General features: G+C 52.3%; 1 protein-coding gene across 1 annotated transcript in view; it reads right to left on the minus strand.

The window, feature by feature from the left end:
* Ccdc88c (coiled-coil domain containing 88C) overlaps positions 1 to 18,089 on the minus strand; it is a 124,160-nt gene extending 106,071 nt beyond the window's left edge. The window contains exons 1-3 of the mRNA XM_050151438.1: positions 17,834 to 18,089; positions 17,256 to 17,356; positions 10,461 to 10,569 (exon numbers count right to left, since the gene is read on the minus strand). Coding sequence (XP_050007395.1) covers positions 10,461 to 10,569; positions 17,256 to 17,356; positions 17,834 to 17,893 — 270 coding nt within the window. The 5' untranslated portion in view covers positions 17,894 to 18,089. The remainder of the gene's footprint in view (positions 1 to 10,460; positions 10,570 to 17,255; positions 17,357 to 17,833) is intronic.
* Between the last annotated feature and the right edge of the window lie 605 nt (positions 18,090 to 18,694).

The following is an 18,694-nucleotide window of genomic DNA, read 5'->3' on the forward strand; positions in this document are numbered from 1 at the left end:
GTGCTGAATTTCTGAACTGCAGTAATATACATAACATCACACAGCACCTGGCTCTTTCGGGCTGCTGCACTGCCAGTCTGCCTTCCGTCTCCACAAGACTTTCCATCTTGCAGAGCTAAACAGTAACTCCCTGGGCTCTGTGCTTAAGAACTAAGGACTTCTAAAACCAAGCAGCCTTCTACAAGACCAGCGCTGAATTTTCTGGAAAACTACATTTCTTTCTCTTTGCCTTTTAAAGGCTTGGCTCTACTCAGAACTTAAAAACCTCATTACTCCTCACACCCTCTGAACTCTTCAACCCTGAACACATACCAGGGGTTCAAACCATATCATTACTTCATCCTCTCACTCCTGACCCTGAGCTGTGGAAGGAACCTCATAAGGTTCCCACCAACCTAGTGCCTAGTGCTTCAGCTCTTGCCTTCCAGACGCTGGACCCAGAAGTTCAAACAGACCCCGGGGTTTAAAAGACCCATAAACCCTGGTAAGAGATTGCCTCTTCCTCCCATGGCCACACGAACCCCAACCACTAACCCCGAAGCAGGGAAGGCTGTGAACAGAAGAGAGGTCCTGACCTGGACCTCCCATCTCAGGATGGAGCCGGGCAGGCACCTCAATCATCACAACAGAAAGAGAAGTGGAAGCTTCACTGGTCACATTTCTAATTAGGTTCAGTTAAAAACAGCAAGTTTAGAAGGAGATCAAAAGGCCCGTCACGTGACTCTGCCTTGAGAAATCCCCATAGCCCACTCTTTGAACCTCCGCTGATAATAAGGCCCCGAGTTTCAATACAGACAAAAGCCGAATCATCTTGGTCCGCCCCCACCTGCCTGTGGACCTCTCCGGCGGCTGTGGGCTCCGAGCTAGGGCGGAAAACTGCTGGAGCAGCTGGGCTGCTTTTAGGAAAGCATCAGTCATATTCAAGCAATGCCACGCAAGTATGAGGGCGGCAGCTGGCACCAGAGTTCCTGCCCTTGGGACACGGAGACAGTGAGTGGGAGCAGGGACATCCAATGACGGTGATAACAAAAACCATTAGCTGGTTCAGGAGTCTGTGTGGGCCTTCCAGAGGAGGCCAAGGGAAGCAACCATAGGCAGGAGGGAGCTGGTCATAACAGCAGTCCTGCTCACCAGACCCCAGCTGGGAAGCAGGATACAGAAGTAGCCCGCTGTCTCTGAACTGGCCAAACCTAGGGAGCTGAGGCCATAAGTAACCCCCAAACGACAGAAAGGGAAACCGCTTGGAATCTGGAAGGGATTTCTGGTTGGTTGCCATGGCAATAGGACCCTACAGAGACTGAGCAAGAAGGGCAGGCAAATCCAGTTGTTACCCTCCTCCAGGACAGATGAGGGGAGGCTTTTCCTGAGGCCCCCTCAAGGTGCTGCCCAGGCCAGAGGCAACCTCCCCAAGTGAGAACCAAAGGTAAGGGCAGGAGAGAAAGGGAGAAAGCTGCAGATTGGAGCAGTGACCCCTTTGAGTGACCCACACCTCACCCAGGCAGGTCTTCTGAGAAGGTGTGGACATTCTATCCCATATGGTCAGCAGAGCAGGCCGGAATCACCAGAAACCATCAGCCCTCTGACACCTCACGCTTGGGACACCCACGTCCATGACTCAGCCCATTTCCATCTGAACAACTCTTCAGGCTCCACTCATAAAACTCACATCATATATCTTATCTTCCGAAGACATGGGGCTACAAGGCCAGCTTAGCACAGGCACTGCCCAAGTGGCCTCAGCTCTGGGCAGCATTCTGCACCTCACTGGATGCAGGTGTTGACCGGAAGCAAGAACAGAGATGAGCCTGTAGGCTGCAGGTTTGAAAGGAGGGTTTTTTTTCTTAAGCTTAAGGTCATTCATTAGGCTTAAACCTTAGAAAGCTCAGGGGAGCCAAGCTGGCTAGACCAGGTTGAAAACAATCAATTTAATTTTTACCTCCCAGGGCTTGAGGCTCTTATGCCATATGACATGTGGCATTTCCATCAAAGCAAACAGAACATAAAAAGCCCACAGGCTAGTGAGAAAACAGCAAGGGTCCTGGAGTGGGATTCAGACTCTAGGGCCTCAGTCAGTTACCTCAATGTAGTCAGGGCCTGAGCCCCTGCCCTGTATCAGGCTTCTGTCCACCAACTATTCAACCATCCAAGCAAGGGCAAGAGGTCAGGGGCTTTGTAGGGTCGTGGCCTAGAGCTAGGATCCCTGTGCAGACCCAGAGCGGGCCGCCCACTAGTTCCATGAATGAAATGATTGTATCTGAAGTATTTACTTTATCAAGCAGCAGCTTATATTGCTCAGGTCATTAACACACACACACACACACACACACACACACAGAGAGAGAGAGAGAGAGAGAGAGAGAGAGAGAGAGAGAGAGAGAGAGAGAGAGAGAGAAAGCAGCTGTGTCTCCATGTGATGAGGTGAGAAAAACACAGAAGGACCGAGTGCCTGGTTTTAGAGTTTCATTGCTGATGTCAGCCAAACCTGGGCAGCTCCCTTCAGTGTGAAAGTGTGAAGCCACTCTGCACTCTGCGCGTACCCAGAAAGCATAAGCCAGAAAGATCAGAGAGGAAACGGGCCAGCAGGGCAAGAGACAGGCACACACATGCGCACATACTGCCGATCCATGAGTCAGAGCAGGCTGCCCTTGGAAGGTCTTTGGATCCACTACACCTACCAGACCAGAGGGCAGCCCAGCCACCCACCGATCAGACCCATGGTGTAGCATAGCGCTAAGTCCCTTTTAACCCTCCTTGGCAGGCACTGCCTCAGGGAGAAGAGGTAAGCAGCTCGGACTTGGCGCCTGTGGAAGTTGGCGATTACTTTTCTTACTCTTCCGTAAGCATTTGTAGCTCCTGACTCCTACATTCTCCATCTGCACATCCCCCGTCCCCTACAGAGTCAGCCCTGTCCGGCTGTTGTGATTCACAGATCCCACATATCCAGACCATTTTGTTAAGCCTCCCCATAGCACACACTACACCTTACAGACGAAGCTAAAGTTGCTAGGAATGGGGTCACAGGAGTTCCCGGACCCAAATACGAGTTAAACGGCCCAAGCGGATCCTGTAGAAGAACTCTCTCCCTCATGGCCGCCCTCCCACTTTTCATCTTGTCCCTCAGCTACTGGTTTCACTTTCCCAGCCAGGGAGAAGCCAGCTGACTCTTCCAAGCCAAGAATAGCAGATCATGACAGCAGCAAGGGATTACTCCCTGCAGACCTCTGCTTTCAGAGTACCCCGACATCCAGAGAGACACCCATCAATCTGTGATCAACTGAAAACTCAAGCCATCAGACCCCTGCAGTGTGCACGCTATCACAGCCTCTATGTGCTTCTTGGAATATCTATAGCTCAAACTATTACCAATAAACTCAGAATCCGGGGTAGGGTGTGGCCTGCCCATTCCCTCTATAACCCTGGCTGCTCTGAGGGTTACTAGAAACAACAGAATGAAATTATCTGGGAAAGGCCAGGGTTCTGAATGTCTTGGCAAAGCCATGGTGGGAGGGGGGATCTGTCTTTCTTGAGCCAACAGTTCAACGACAAAAACTGTTATTAGCTTGGCCGTGCACCAGGTAGCCAGCTTTAGGGAACAACCAAGCTTGCCTGGGCAAATCCTCGTCAGATTCCATGTGATAAACCAGTTACAATCAAATATGCCAACCTTGGCACTGACACCCACCTCATGGAGATAAGGAGAATCCCCCTCCCCCCATCTCACTTTAAAATTGAGAACTCCATTTCCTGAATCTGGTCACAAGAGAAGGGGTACTTCTTCCCACCTCCTACCGGATACCACCATTGAACAAACTGTTACACTGTCATTCATTCCAGCATGGCTTGAGTCTCATGGTCCTGGGTGCCCAACACCACTCACTAAGACTTGTACAGTGACCACTATGGACCAAGAGGCTCGGGGACTCTTGGTGTTTGAAGTACAGTGTACCATGTGTGGTTTTAGCTGTAATTTTGCGGGCAGCATGAATTCAGACTTCTTCCTCAGCAACTGAGGGTGACCATGGCTTCCATGACAACAGCCTTCCCACTCATGTCTGTGCACCCACCACCACAAATGAGGGGCTCACATGCACAAGTCTTCCTAAGACCGAGCCACGGTGGGAAAATCACACCTTGATACAGTGAGACAATGCACTGGAGATTCGGGACGGGAAAGCAGCAGAAGAGACGTGCAGGTCTCTCGGCTGAAGGGAACAGACCAGCGCAGGAGCCACCATATCACTGGGGGGCACTCTCCACACCTGGGAACAGAGGACCAGGGGCACAGGCCAGCACACAGCCCCAGGTATCCCTGAAAGAAATCCTGGCAATTCAAATCTGGACTCAAGACCAGGAGGAGGAGCCCACAGGAAGAGCCCAGACTAATAATGCATGTCTGCATACACACACACACACACACACACACACACACACACACACACACACACGGTATTCACGTATGTGCATGTAGACAGACACATGCATACTCATTCACATTAGCACATATAATGTGCCCATGCTCACTCAGGCGTGCTCGCTCTAACTGTGATAAGCCTCCAATACCTCTGGCAGAATCCCAACTCTGCTAATTACATCAGACCCACCTTTCACCCCTCCCACCAGCTGCAATTAGCCCAGTATCTTGACTTCCTGCTGCTCCGGGGGTGAGGGGAAAAGCCAGCTGCTCCCTCTGCCCAACCCCGGAAATGCTGGTTTCAGAGGTGCCACAAGCAACCCAGTCCCTGCTTCTTGGGGCCCCAGGCTGATAGGAAATCAGGGGCAACCCTTTCAGGATGCTCTGAGAAGCAACACCCCCAGCCTAGAACCCACACTGATCTACCCAAGGCAAGCCACCTCCCTACACAGACACCAGAAACTTGACTTTGAAGAAAGAAGTTGCTCTAGGCAGCCAACAACTTAGGAGAAACATGCTGCTCTCTGGGGCTGAGGTTTCCTCCTTCATAAGTCTCGGTTTCTTAACCTGTAAAATGGGCCCTGCAACTTCTTCCTCTTGAGGATGTGGCTGCAATGAAGAAGAAGGCAGGCAAGCCCTGGTCTCAAGGAAGGCTAAGCTCCCTCCTGCTTGGTCTCTGCCTTTTGATCCCACTTTGAGCTCCGTCCCCCACATCCCTGTTGCTATTCATTATGCCTTGACAGCATTTGAGCTGACAACAAAAAGGTGAGGTGAAAAGGAGACGTGGGGGGGGGGGTGGAAATCAAATTTCCAGGTAGCCTCACATCCAGCCTCCCCAGGAATGCGGCAAGTCCCCAGGGCCAGGGCCCCTTAACCTCCTCCCCAGTCAACACCAGAGTTCAGAAGATAAGCTGCAGGGATCAGCAGGACAGGGAGAGGGAAGACCAGAGGAAGTACGGAGTCAGGAGTCAAAAGGAGAAAATGACTTCTGTGACCTTGAATGTTTGAGCAGTTAGCTCCCCAGCTCCCGCCTTGGCCTCAAAGCCAATGAACAGACACCCTGCAGAATACAGCTTTCTTAGGCGGGAATCCCAGTGGAGCTGGGTCCACAGACCACCTGCCCGGGTCTCAAACCCAGGTTCCTCAGCACACACAGCCACAGACCCTAGGTGACCACAAACCACAAAGACCCTCATTTCCCTTTGGTCTGGTGGGCCTTCAATCCCAGCCTCCACCTAGTCTTCTGTTCTGGTGTGTAGGTCACACCCAGCCCCACCCCTGCTCCCTTGCCAGAGCCAACTCATGGTTCATTCTCCACATAGGTACCCAAGTTTCAACTCAGCCCTTTTCCTTTCTAAAATAAGGAGAAAAACAGCTCCATCCTTTCCCTTTTACAGCTCCGGGTGTGTGGGCTGGAGGGGTACAACCCAGTGGTAGAGTGCTTGATGAGCCTACGTGGTCCTGGGTTTGATCTCTAGTAAAACAGGAAAGCACAAAACACCTACGACACCAAATGCATCAGGACGAGGTTCACATCCGCTAGCATGGCACCCCAAGTGTTTCATCTTCAGGGGCCTCACCCTTACTCCTGGCCCAAATCCCGTCTCCAGCCTACTTCACATCCATCCTTCAGGTGCCTCCCAGGACACCCCTCCACCAGCCTGGTGCCCCCAAGGCACAGGCAAAGGGCCACCCCCTAGAGAAAGCTGTCAGTCAGGGTCCTCATCCTTCCTGGCCTGTGTGTGAGAGCTACCTCGTCCCGTGACAAGCTGCAGCAGTACTGTCTGATCTCCTTCCCACAGTATCTCAGGTATGAACAACAGCCTTTAGACCCAGGAGAAACGCACAGCAAAGATCAGTCCCACAGGACCCCAGCCACACCCACCGCTGGGCCACCAGGGCTTCCTGTCTCTCATTTCATCACTCTGCACACACCCGTGGGGGAGCAGGGGGCAGGAAGAGGAAAGGAGGGGCCCAGGCAGACTGCTGTCCTCCACTCGGCATTCACACCGTGGCCCACAGGGAAACAGAGGTTCCACTGATCCCAGGACAGAGCCCAGTCTGCTGCCTGGGACCCTATGATCTCTCCCCTCCTCCTCCATCCCCAGACTGCCTTCAGTGGGTTCCATGTTAGAGAGGGAGTCCACCCAGAGAGACTGGCAGAGACCATCTCAGGCACAGTCTGCCTTCCATGAGCGAGGTACCAGCTTTTGCAAAGTGAGCAAACAACCCCCCACCCTAGAACTCTGGCCAGTGTTCAGCAGCAACACGGAATGCGGTCTTTCAAACAGGGCAGCAGGCACAACCGTGAAAGGCACAAAAAAAGCAATTCACCAGGAAAAAAGGACAAGGCCTATAAACAGGGTACTTGTGGCAATAAGGAGCAAACACCCCTAAAGTATTCATGCCCTCTGACCCGGCAACTCCCTGACAGGAACTTACCCTGAGGAAACCAAAGACGAGTTTGCTGAAACATTTATGTTCAGGGTGGTACCGCTCATAATTCAGAAAGAGGGATATCGGAAATGTCAACGACAGTACAGACACACAAAACATCACACAGGCGCTGACATTCATACAAATGAATGTTTAATGGCAAGGAGAAACACTCCTCCATAAACGGAAAAGAATACACTTCACACAGACATTGGGAATTACAAACCACACACACAAAGAAAGCAAAGGCAGGCAAGGACCACAATGGTGACGGTGGGCACCCCCAGGTGGGGAGATGACGGGTGAACTGGATTCCTTTGACATTTCCCAACCTGGAGGAAGGAACCCAGGATGAAAACATGATCTGTAATTTCCTCAGCTGTAGACGCGAGCTGGCCAATCAAGAGGACAAGCCTCCTCCTTAGGCTTTCAAGGCGGCAGCGTGGAAGGTAATTTCTCTGCAAAGCCAATGCAATGTGTTATTCATGAAAGCAAGTTCTGTGTGTGGCTGGATTTCTCAACCCCTCAATCAGCTAAGGAAACACGGCTTCGCACTCCCCAAGCCACACAACACAGAGCTGAGTGAGATTAATATGCTTCTGCCACCAACAATGCCGAAGATCTATTGCCTTCTTTTCTTTTTTCTTTTGTTCTGTTTCGAGACAGGGTTTCTCTGTGTGTAGCCCTGGCTGTCCTGGAATTCACTCTATAGACCAAGCTGGCCTGGAACTCACAGATCCACCTGCCTCTGTCTCCCGAGTGCTGGGATTAAAGGCGTGCACTACCACAGCCTGGCCTTTTTGTATTTTTTAAAACCAGGTCTTATATAGTCCAGGCTGGCCCTGAACTGTCTATGTAGCCGAGGATGTTTCAATGCTTGCTCTCCCTGTGTTCCTGTTCCATCCCCTAACTACTGAGATTACAAGTGTGTAACACCCTGCCCTATTCTGGGTTGACTTCTGACGGTGTCTCATTCCAGCCAGTGACTAATGGTGGCACTTGCTGTACCCAAGGCAGGCGGAGAGAAGAGCCTTTCATCAGCTGTCCTCTGACCTTCCCACAGACACTGTGGTACACAGGCACACACACTAACTTGAGAGAAACTGTCCCCTTTGTCAAGCCGCTTCTCATGCTCAGCAGCTGCCATGTGCTTATCGACACAACTGCCAAAGAGCTGGCCAGGGCGGAGTTGGAGCTGCATCTTGGCATCTACCTATCACTGAGGCTAAAGGTCACACAATGTAGCTCAGGCAGGACAATTGCCTCGCATGGTCAAGGCCTTGCACTTCAGGAAAATGGAGCTTGGGGGCTGCAGGCAGCACCGCCACTGGGAACACTTGTTGCTCTTGCAGAGGAACCAAGTGAGATTCCCAATGACCAGACAGCCGCTCACGGCACCCCTGGAACTCCACTCCCAGGGATCCATTGCCCTCTTTTGGTCTCCACGGCACTAGGCACACATGTGATGCACTGTATAAATGCAGGCAAAACACCCATACGTGTAAATAATAATTTTAAAGGTTATCTTCCAAAAAGCACCCCTCTCATACCCACGGGGATGATCCCCCTCCCTCCTGGCCATCCCAGACCGAGGAAGGAGCAACAGTTGCTCTTGGTTGGTTGGCTTTGTTAAACAGTCTCACTGTGCGACCTGAGCTGCCTGTAAACTCGCTGTACAGCGCGGGCCAGCCTCAAGCTCTCCACCTCCCTTTCCTGCCTCCCTAGGGCTGAGATCACAGGCAGGCGTGCACCACTGAGCCTAGCTGGAATGGCATGTGGGCCATTTCATACCGCTCTGGGCTACTTTCCAACAGGGAAGCCGGGCAGTGGTTCCTTGGGAAAATGCCCATTGAATACCCTCTTCACATAAATAAGCTATAGTGCTGCCCTGGAAGGGAAAAGGGCAGGACGTGCAGTTACACTTATGGCATGCCCACACGGCTCAAAACAAAGCCCATTCACCCGACCGCGGGGAGGAAACACTAAACGCGATTGGCGATTGTCTCTGGTGGAAGACTGACGTGTTGGCCGCCTTCATGGTACTTGTTTCTCAAGCTGTTTATACAGACTGAATATTCTTCTAACACGAGAACAGAATTTCTGCTCCCCATAAACCAGAAGGAAAGAACACACAAAACACTGCCCAGGTAACGTGCCAGTCACGATGCACACATCTCACGAGCTCTTTCTAGGCTGGCAGAATGAGGAGACAGTGAGTGGCCCTTTGCTGCTTCCAGCAAGTGCTTCTGTACACTTTGCTTAGCTGGAGCTAGACAGCCACCCAATGCCATCCCCACTCTCAAAGAGCTAAGAGACGACAAGAACACAGGGCCCTCTTCCCCACCTCCATTCTGGTTGCCCAGCTCTTCCTTTGTGTGAGTTTCTGGAACCCTAAGCAGCAACCATCTCTCAGTGGCACACTGTCTTCAGGCCTTTCACCTGGCCCCTCACAGCTACTAATCACTGGCAGCAAGGAGCCCACTGGGCAGGAAGCTGCTGCACCTGTCGTTTACAGGTGGGGGTGCACATGTGCCACAGCCACATCTCTACAGTCTGTGTACATGGTACAGCTCACCTCCACTGACAGGACAGACACAGTCAGGACAGACTACCCAAAGCACTGCCCACTTCTTCCCTCTCCAAGCCCATTTCAAATCCATAATGAAGAGAAGCCAAGGATCCTGCAACCCACGGACAGTCCTTGGTAGGACCTGGGCCCAGGGCAAGCCCAAGACTGCACCTCTGCCACTGGTCTAAAGTCAGCAATCAAGGCAGAGGGAAGCCTCAGCTAACAGGAGTCCTCGGGTCGGCAGAGACCTCACCACATCTACGAAGACCACTGATTTCAAGCACCAGGACTCAGCTACAGACCAGGGAACTGAAGGGGCAGAATCCGGCCATAGATCTGTGAGACCCTGGCACCAACAATGGTCCTCGAGCCATGGCATTGAGAGTGACTGTGGTTCTGCCGGAGTGTCAAGAGGTATCACATGGCAGAAGGCAGTTTCACTGATAATCAGAGACTCGGAAGCCAGGGGTCTGAGGTCCCCAGCTGCAGCTCGTTCCCCACCAGTGCTGGCCATGCAGAAGAGCTCGCAACCCTGACCGACCCACCAGCACATCTGATCAAACACAGCAAGCAGTGTACAGTGGATTCTTCACACCGTAAGCCCAAGTTCCTGCTGGCCTAGAGGCACAATAGTTCCATTATTGGTCCCTATAGCCCTTGTGGTTCCTCCTCCCTCTGCTTGAGTGATTCCGGCAGAGAGCTACAGATCCAGAGGCATGGACCATGCACCCCTTCCAGAGTCCCCAAGTGACACATAGAGAACAGGCTCTTAAGGCATTCAGAACGAGCCAGTCTGAAATGCAAGAGTCCCCACACCCAAACTGACACCCCCACAGCAGGGCTAACACAAAAGTACCAAGGGTCAGCAGCCAGCCACCACTTACTCTGGCTTCTTTGGGGAATCCATCCAAGGGACCCCACTGCAAACACATGGGAACTCACTCAAGGGGTCTCTGTCCACCTACTTGAGGGGCCTTTCTACACACACTAGAGGGGCCTCACCCCAGACTCGCAGGAACCCCTGGGCCAGCAGAGAGGCCTCACCTGGTAGTAGGTCTTGATGTTTCTCACCAGGATGCTCAGGTTCTGGATGCGCAGGTTCACGTCGTTGTTGACGTGCTTGTTGATACGCTGATTGTTGGGCCTGGGGTCTCTAGAGTAAGAAACGGAGAAGTCACACCTCCGGACATTTACTGTCCCTCCTTCCCCAGCAGAGGACCAGTGCTCAGGTTCACAAGCCTCGTTAACCCTTTGGTGGTCATGAGGCTGTGAGGCCGGAGCACAAGTCAGATCCTAAGTGTGCTCACAGCTGTGCTAGAACCCTACATAACCCATCATCTCTGCTGCCTCACTCAGGCCCCTGCCGAACACAGCCCTTTTCAATGCCATTCCTGTTTCCACTGCTGGGAGCGCCATAAGGGACACCCAGGTGTCAACACTGTGAAAAATCAACATACAGATATATAAGAACCAATAACCTATCCAAAATTGCATTTTAGCATTAAAAAGACAAGCAAAGGCCAGGCGGTGGCAGCTCATGCCTTTAATCCCAGCACTCGAGAGGCAGACGCAGGCGGATCTCTGTGAGTTCAAGACCAGCCTGGTCTACAGAGCTAGTTCCAGGACAGGCTCCAAAGCCACAGAGAAACCTTGTCTCGAAAAACCAAAAAAAGAAAAAAATTTGAATAGTGCACTACATGTAAGAAAAGAACATTCTAGAAAAAGGGTTTCTTTTTTGTTTTTTGCCTTTTACAGTGCAACAAGCTAAAGGAAGAGATTTCCAAAATGAGAGAACTGCTTGCGCGGAAGGACAGTGAAACGGGAGAAAACATTAGACAGGCAGCATCTTCACTTCAGCAGGCATCACTGAAGCTCTTTGAGATGGCATATAAAAAGGTACAAGGGCCGGAGGGGTATTTGGTCGAGATTACTGGGAACAGAACGTTACAGGGAAAGGNAAAAAAAAAAAAAAAAAAAAAAAAAACGGGCTGGAGAGATGGCTCAGTGGTTAAGAGCACTGGCTACTCCTCCAGAGGTACTGGGTTCTATCCCCAACACCCACATGGTGGTTCATAGCTGTCTATAACTGTAGTCCCATAGGATACCCTTTCCTAGCATGCAAACATACATGTAGATAAAACACACATATACATAAAATAAACAAATAGATCTTTAAAAAAAAGAAACAAAAACACAAAACAGGGGGCGGGGTGCTGGCATGTTTTATGACCTTAAGAACCACGTTCCACTCAGCTCTGGTCTCCCTGTCATCTGGACTTAGGTTAGTCCTGCTCACGATTTACACTCCAGGGGAACAATGGTGTCTTGACAACCTGACATCCAGGAGTCTAGGATATGACTGGTGTACCATCACACCCCACAAGATTCGCCAAGTGCGGGAAACCCCAAGCGTCACTCATTTTCCAACCTCAGGCGAAACTTGGGTCTGGCTGTAACGACGTCAGCTAAGAGATTTAAAGTTTGGCTCATCGACATGCAGGACAGGGTGGGAAATGTCTGCCCAGAAGAGTGAAGTGAAAAGGGGAGCCTGCTTTCCATAGCAAAGGCCTCCCTCCCGTCGCTGTCCTGAGGCACCACCAAGGATAAAGGGCAGGGAACTCAGAGGCCCGTTTTCCCATTTCAAGTGAGCCAAGCCCTGTGATAAGGGTGCAGAGCCTCCTCAGGGCTGGTGCGGAGCTACAGAACTACTCCTGGGGCTATCTGGTTCATTCAAGAAGATGGAGAATAATAGAAGGAAAATCTTCAACCATTTCGAATGTCACTGGAAGCACAACCTCTGAATCAATACTGGACATATACTCTGTCTCCATACCATGTCCTAAGCATGCGAACCTTCCCACAAGCTCTCAGCAGCCCCTGACTTCACAAAGTCCTTCCACAGCCCCTCAAACAGCCACGTGGGTCCCCTAAGGGGAACCTAGAAAACTGTTTTCAGCTGTCAAGTGACAACATTCCTCAATGTCACCACACCATGAAGGAGCCTGGAGAAACCATCCGCCTATTAGGCTTCTTCTAGGGCCCTTAATTAACAAGAAAACAGACGCCAAGAGCCCCACTGACATTAACTTAGGAAAGAGGCAGCATTCTGTATTTCAACTGTAAAGGCATTTTAGCCACAGAAGCCTTCCGAATGTGACAGGCTCTCTTACGGGGTGAGCAGCGGTTTCACGGGACCACACATGAATCTGTGAGAAGCTGCAGGCTTTGCTAATTCCTGGTTTGAAGAAAGTTAGGGAGTGAAGCGAAGGCTGCACACGTGTTTAGCAAACACTCATCACTGATCCCTAACTTTTCTTTGAAACTCCTGAGGCAGATTCTCATTATGTGGCTCAGGCTGACCTACAATCCTCCTGCCTCAAGCTTTGAAATAACCGGGGCTGCGGGTGTTAGGATATGCTATGTTTCATTATTTCGATCCTGAATTTTTCTTCAAGACAAGGTTTTACGTAGCCCAGGCTGCCTTAAACTTCTGATCCTCCTTCTGCTCTTCCTACCAAGATTCCAAGACTGCATCACCACACTTTCTATGTGTAATGCCAGGGATTGAACTCAGGGCTTTGAGAATACCAAGCAAACAGCCCCCAGGGTGCATCTACATCAGAGGGGCCGCGTCTCAAGTACCAGGTATCGAAAGCGTCCATGTGCACCACTGACAGCCACTCACTCGCAGAGGCTCTGCACACACCCAGGACCTGGGATGCGCAGCCATATCTGTTTTTGTTCTCCCCAGGCATGGGAAGAAGCGGCTAATTGATGGAACACTAGAAAAGAACCCTGACATTAGTTATGTGACTAATTAGACTAATTGTCATCATCATTAGCTTTCCCTCAGTTAACCGAGTCTCTCAGGGTAAAGAGCACTTATTAAGTGTTAAACCAAAAGTTTCAGCATTGCTTACGGAAGGCAAATCCCCTTTCTACCCACTCAGTGTTCCACACCGGGTGCTAAAAATGGGGGTCAGAGGCCCCAGGGTCACAAGAATTTGAACAAGCAATAGGCTGTGGTGAATTTGCCACCATCCTAGCAAAGGCGGAAAGAAGTCAGCAGGCAGAGCCCCTAGTCCACTGAGGCTCCTTCACGAGCACAGATAAACATCGGCGCGCGCGCGCGCGCACACACACACACACACACACACATACACACGACCCATCCCTACTTCACTCATACCCCACTAATGACATCTGGATATTAATACACACCATCGTGCTTAACCCTCCCCACATCTACAAAATTCCACCCCTTCATCCCAGAAGAAGAAACTGAGGCGGGGGGGGGGGGGGCGTGGAGCAATCTGTCCAGTGTAGCAGAACTAGTCAGCAGTGGAAGCTAGCCCTAGCCCTGCCTGAAGCTACCACGCCACCCCAGTTTCCCAGTAGTCCTCACAGACAAGAGAAACACAGCCTGTGCTCTGGACCACCTGGTGGACTCATTCAAGAATTCCAGCCCTGGGCCTCTCCTGAAAGCTGAGCCTGTAGGGCTTTCCTGCTTCCAGGTGGGCCTGTGTCAGGGAGGCCAGGGCCAAGAGACTACCCCAGCCTTCTAGAGTTGCCCTAGACAATGGCCAGGTGCGGTCACGTGACCACAGCCAGCCTCCAGATGGCACTGAAGTATTAGGTAACAGGCTCTTATCTCAGCCCACCCCAACCCAGTCAGCCACGCTGCTCTGCCATTTTCAAAGGCCACTGCACTGCCTCCCAACAGGGGAGAATTTATCAAAAATAGCATAGCAGTGGTCTCCAGGTACCCAGCACAGTAGGTTACACCCACCCACTGATCACGATAAGGACCCGATCCTTAGGCAGACACTGCTCCAACTGGGCAGAAGGGGAGGCGAAGGCTCAGCCTATATATCACCAGGGAAAGACCAATGCTGAGAACTGTGTGGTTGTTTAGAGACTGAACACAGAGGGAAGGAGACTGGCAGAGGGGGTAGTGAGATGCTCAGCAAGTCAAGGCACTGGTAGCTAGGTCTGAGTTCAATTCAGGAACTACTCTTGGCAGGAGAGAACCAACTCTGCAAGCTGTCCTGACTCCACATACACGCACACAAGTAGACTAAAGAAACCAAGCACTCTGTGTATGTGACTGACCCGCATAGTCTCTAGCAATATCATCTCATTACTCTCCTTAGGGCAGAACTTTAATTCCTACTTTTCAGGTGAGAAAACTGAGGCACCTAGCAACAATCCCAGTACCGCACTGCTCATAGGAAGACGACCCTGGGCTCAAACCTAGCCCGACCACTTAGGATGCCCAATGCTCGGTCAGGGTGTTTTTGTTTTTCTTTGTTCTTTATTTCCTTTTATTTTATGTGCACATTTGTCCATGTGAGGATGTTGGGGTCCCTGGACCTGGTGCTGGGAATTGAACCCAGGTCCTCTGGAAGAGCGGGCAGTGCTCTTAACCACTGAACCATCTCTGTAGTCCTGCTTGTTTTTTGAGATAAGGTCTCATATATAGCCCAGGCTGGCTTTGGTAGCTGAGACTGGCTTCGATCTCCTGACCCACTGTTAGGATTACAGCTGTGCACCACCATATCTGGCAGAAGAACTCATCCAAGGTTCTTTTAGTTACGTACATTTTGAGGTGGCAGGTATGGAGCCCAGGACCCTAGACACTCGCTGTAAACACCAGAAAACTGAAGATGCCCTGTTTGTGTTTTTATAGAGGTTACTTTGTTGTTGTTCGTGTTTGTTGTTTTTCGAGACAGGGTTTCTCTATAGCTTTGGAGCCTGTCCTGAACTAGCTCTAGTAGACCAGGCTGGCCTTGAACTCAAAGAGATCCAAGTGCCTCTGCCTCCCAACTGCTGAGATTAAAGCAAGCATCACAATCCTGACATAGCCTGGCTAGAGGTTACTTTTACAAGGAGTAAAAGGTGTGCATCTTAAATCACAGCCTGGAGCTTGGGGAAAACATTGCTAGGAGCCGTTCCACAGGCCCCCTGGCAGTCAAGCCACACCCACTTCCGGAGGCAAACACATTCTGAGGCCTGTTACCTGGTGCCAAGTTATGATTCCCTAGAAGCGGAATCTGATGATAGGCAGGTCCAGTGCCCACCCACTCCTGCCTGTCCTTCCTGGTACAGGAAAGTCACTCATTGTCTCCGCGGCTGTCCCAGGGCTGCTGCATACCGGCCAGTCCTTCTTCCAGAATGATCCCATTAGCACACCGAAAACTACCAGGGAGAGGAGCGGCTGACCCTTCCGCAGAATTTAGCCAGGGCCAAACGCAAACAAGTAATGAATCGGCCTTTCTCAGAAAGGTCCAACAGGCTCCTCTGATTTACAGGCAAGTGGTAAAGGCTTCAGGAATTCCAAAGGTCGGGAAAGAAAGAGAACCGGGCCCTGGGCTTTTGTTCTCCCCAGTGCCTCCGTGTAGCTCGGGTATAAGCCTGGAGGACACTGCTGGTTCCCTAATTAAACAGCCTCGAGCTCTGAGCTCTACGGGGATAGGCTGAAGTTCCGATGGTCCTCAGACCATAGCAACCCAGTCTGACAGAATGAGGAGAGAGTGGCCAGACCCCAAGCCTGCCATGAGGCAACCCCAGAAAAAAACATTTTCATCAGAGTCTAAGACACACCACCAAAGCCAAGAACAAATATATTTCTTTAGAATCTGGTCAAATGCTGAAGGATCATGATTGGATTTTTTTTTTTTTTTGGAGACAGGGTTTCTCTGTGTAGCTCTGGCTGTTCTGGAACTCTCTCTGTAGACCAGGCTAGCCTCGAACTCACAGAGATGCCTCCTGAGTGCTGGGATAAAGGCATGTGCCACCACTACCTGGCGGAAGAAATTTTTAAAAAAAAAAGAAAAAAGGAAAAAAAGCTGGGTGGTGGTGGCGCATGCCTTTAATCCCAGCACTCAGGAGGCAGAGGCAGGCGAATCTCCATGTTCAAGGCCAGCCTGGTCTACAAGAGCTAATTCCAGGACAGGCTTCAAAACTACAGAGAAACTGTGTCTCCAAAAAAAAAAAAAAAAAAAAAAAAGAAAGAAAAGAAAAGAAAAAAGATGACAGTTCCACCACAGTGACATCAAATGTCGAGCCCTCTAACGGGGAAGGCACCCCATACCTGCCCCCAGCTACAAACAGAGACTGTTTTCCATTAGCTAACGAATACCTGAGTGTGGCACCTCCATCAGCCCCAGGTGAATGGGTTAATAGAAAGGCGGCTCCACAGAACACACTGAGGTGTTTCTACTTCGCCCCAAGTGCCAGTGACTCACACTGACACTCACTTCCAATACGATCCCTGAAGCTTCTAAGTTAAACACAGTACGTAAGAGCCAACACCTACACGCTGATAAGATGTCAGACAGACAGGCTCTGCAGAATTCTGCAACGGATGTGGTCAGAGGCAAGTAATATCTACAGAGACCCCATTTAAGGCCAAACGGTCCGGCACGGCACGGCTGCCTATGTGCCTTCTGAAGGAGACTTCTGAAATGACTGCATCTGCCCCAGCAATTGGCAAGAGAAGGGAGGCTCAGAAACTCGGTTACCAAGCCACAGCGAAACTTCAACCACCACATTGCGACGCTCCAGACCCACCGGACATTTCCTGTAATCAGACCCTCGTTACAGTTCTGGGTCTCCCCCAAAAAAGAAAAGGGACTTTTAATGTCAAGGCTCAGACCACCATCAAGTCCTTGAGTTTGCAGACCAGACGAGTCAGTTCCAAATTCCTTAATTGAGTAAGCAGCCAGGGAGAGTCCAGCGGCCCACCTGCAGGCACCCCCCCCCCACCTCCCTGACCACCCGGCATTCACACAGCAATCTCAGGCTTCCGAAAGCATCCTCTCTGAAAAGGCAACTTACATTTGCAACATGATTTGGTTCAAAAAGATGCCATCCACTAAATCCATGTACAGAGTCAAGTTGTCCTGGTGGCCACTTCCAAACGTGCCAAAAGTTTTCACCTGCGGGGAAGCAAAGGCACGTTGGTCTGACGCTGGGGGACAGGCGGGCCAGGGATGTCACCCACCACAGCGGCACCCTTCGCAGGCAACAAGCCCACCCTTCCCGAGCGCTGTCCCCTTCACGCGCCAGGCAACAGACACAGGACAGGAGGAAAACTTCTGGCTACTTTTCTCCAGCGTCCCGAAGCGCGAGGGAAAAAAAAAAAAAACCAATCAAACAAAAACAAATAAAAGGGACTTTTTCAACGCATTTCTCACGTCTCAGGTTCCCTGGAAAGCAGCGCGCCCAGCCCGTCGCTCCGCGTCCCCACTCGGAGCCCCCAGCGCGGGACGCCGAGCTTCAGGAGCGCCCACCCCCCCCCCCAACACCCCGAGCGGGAACAGGTGCGCGCTCCCGAATGGGAAGGCCACCCGCCACGGAGCCTCCCGGTCCCCGGCACCGCCGCACGGAGTGGAGGAAGGCCAGGACGCGCTCACCCAGGTCACCAGCGGGCTCTGCAGGAACAGCTCCACGAGCTGCGACACAGTCACGTCCATGCTGAGCCGCGGCCGCGCCGCACAAAGCGGCTCCGGCAGCCGGCGGCGGGCGCGGGAGACAAAGGCGGGGCGCGAGCCCACGGTGCGCGGCTGCAGCCCCGCCCGCCCGGGGAGAGCGAGAGGATGGGGGCGGGGGGGTGAGGAGGGAGGGGCGACGCGGTCCCTTCCTCGGCCGCCGCCGGGCGCCCAGCGCAGCCTAGTGGAGCGGAGCCCAACGGGGCGGGGCGGGGAGCGCGTGGGGAGCGGGGACGCGAGCGGGGAGGGGCGGGGCCACAGCACGTGGCCGCCCGAGTGCGCGGGCAGGTGCGGCCTGCGCGCGCAGACCTGGGCGCGGTGTTGGCCCGGGAGGCAGAGGGGCTCGGTGTTATCCTCAGGCTGCAGGATCGCGCACGGGTGCAGACGCTCAGCCGTCTCCCGGGCTTCCCTCCCTTGCAGAAGTCCCTTTAGGATGCAAGCGGTGTGGCCGTCTCACCCGTGTGCACCCCCTGCTGTGGCTCTGCCCTCCCTCTACCATTGCACCCAGGGGTGGAGAGCCTGTCCCGGGCGCAGTGCACCACAGCACCTTTGAGGCAGGGCCCCCAGCACGAAGGTCGCGTGCCCCCTGCTGGCAGGGCTGTGTGCGTGGAGGCCTCGCAGCCCCACTCCCTCACCACTTCCTGGAAATAACTTCGCTCCCCCAGCTGGGCCGTTGTTCGATGAACGCTGTATGACTGACGGATTTAATCCTCACTGAGTTGTGGGAGTGTTAACCCGAAGACCCTGGCACGCTGCGCAGCGAGCTACTCAATGGCTGCCCTTTGG

Source organism: Alexandromys fortis, unplaced genomic scaffold (genome assembly GCF_014885135.2).
Source record: "Alexandromys fortis isolate MF-2015 unplaced genomic scaffold, M_Fortis_MF-2015_v1.1 scaffold_63, whole genome shotgun sequence".
NCBI classification, from domain to species: Eukaryota; Metazoa; Chordata; class Mammalia; order Rodentia; family Cricetidae; genus Alexandromys; species Alexandromys fortis.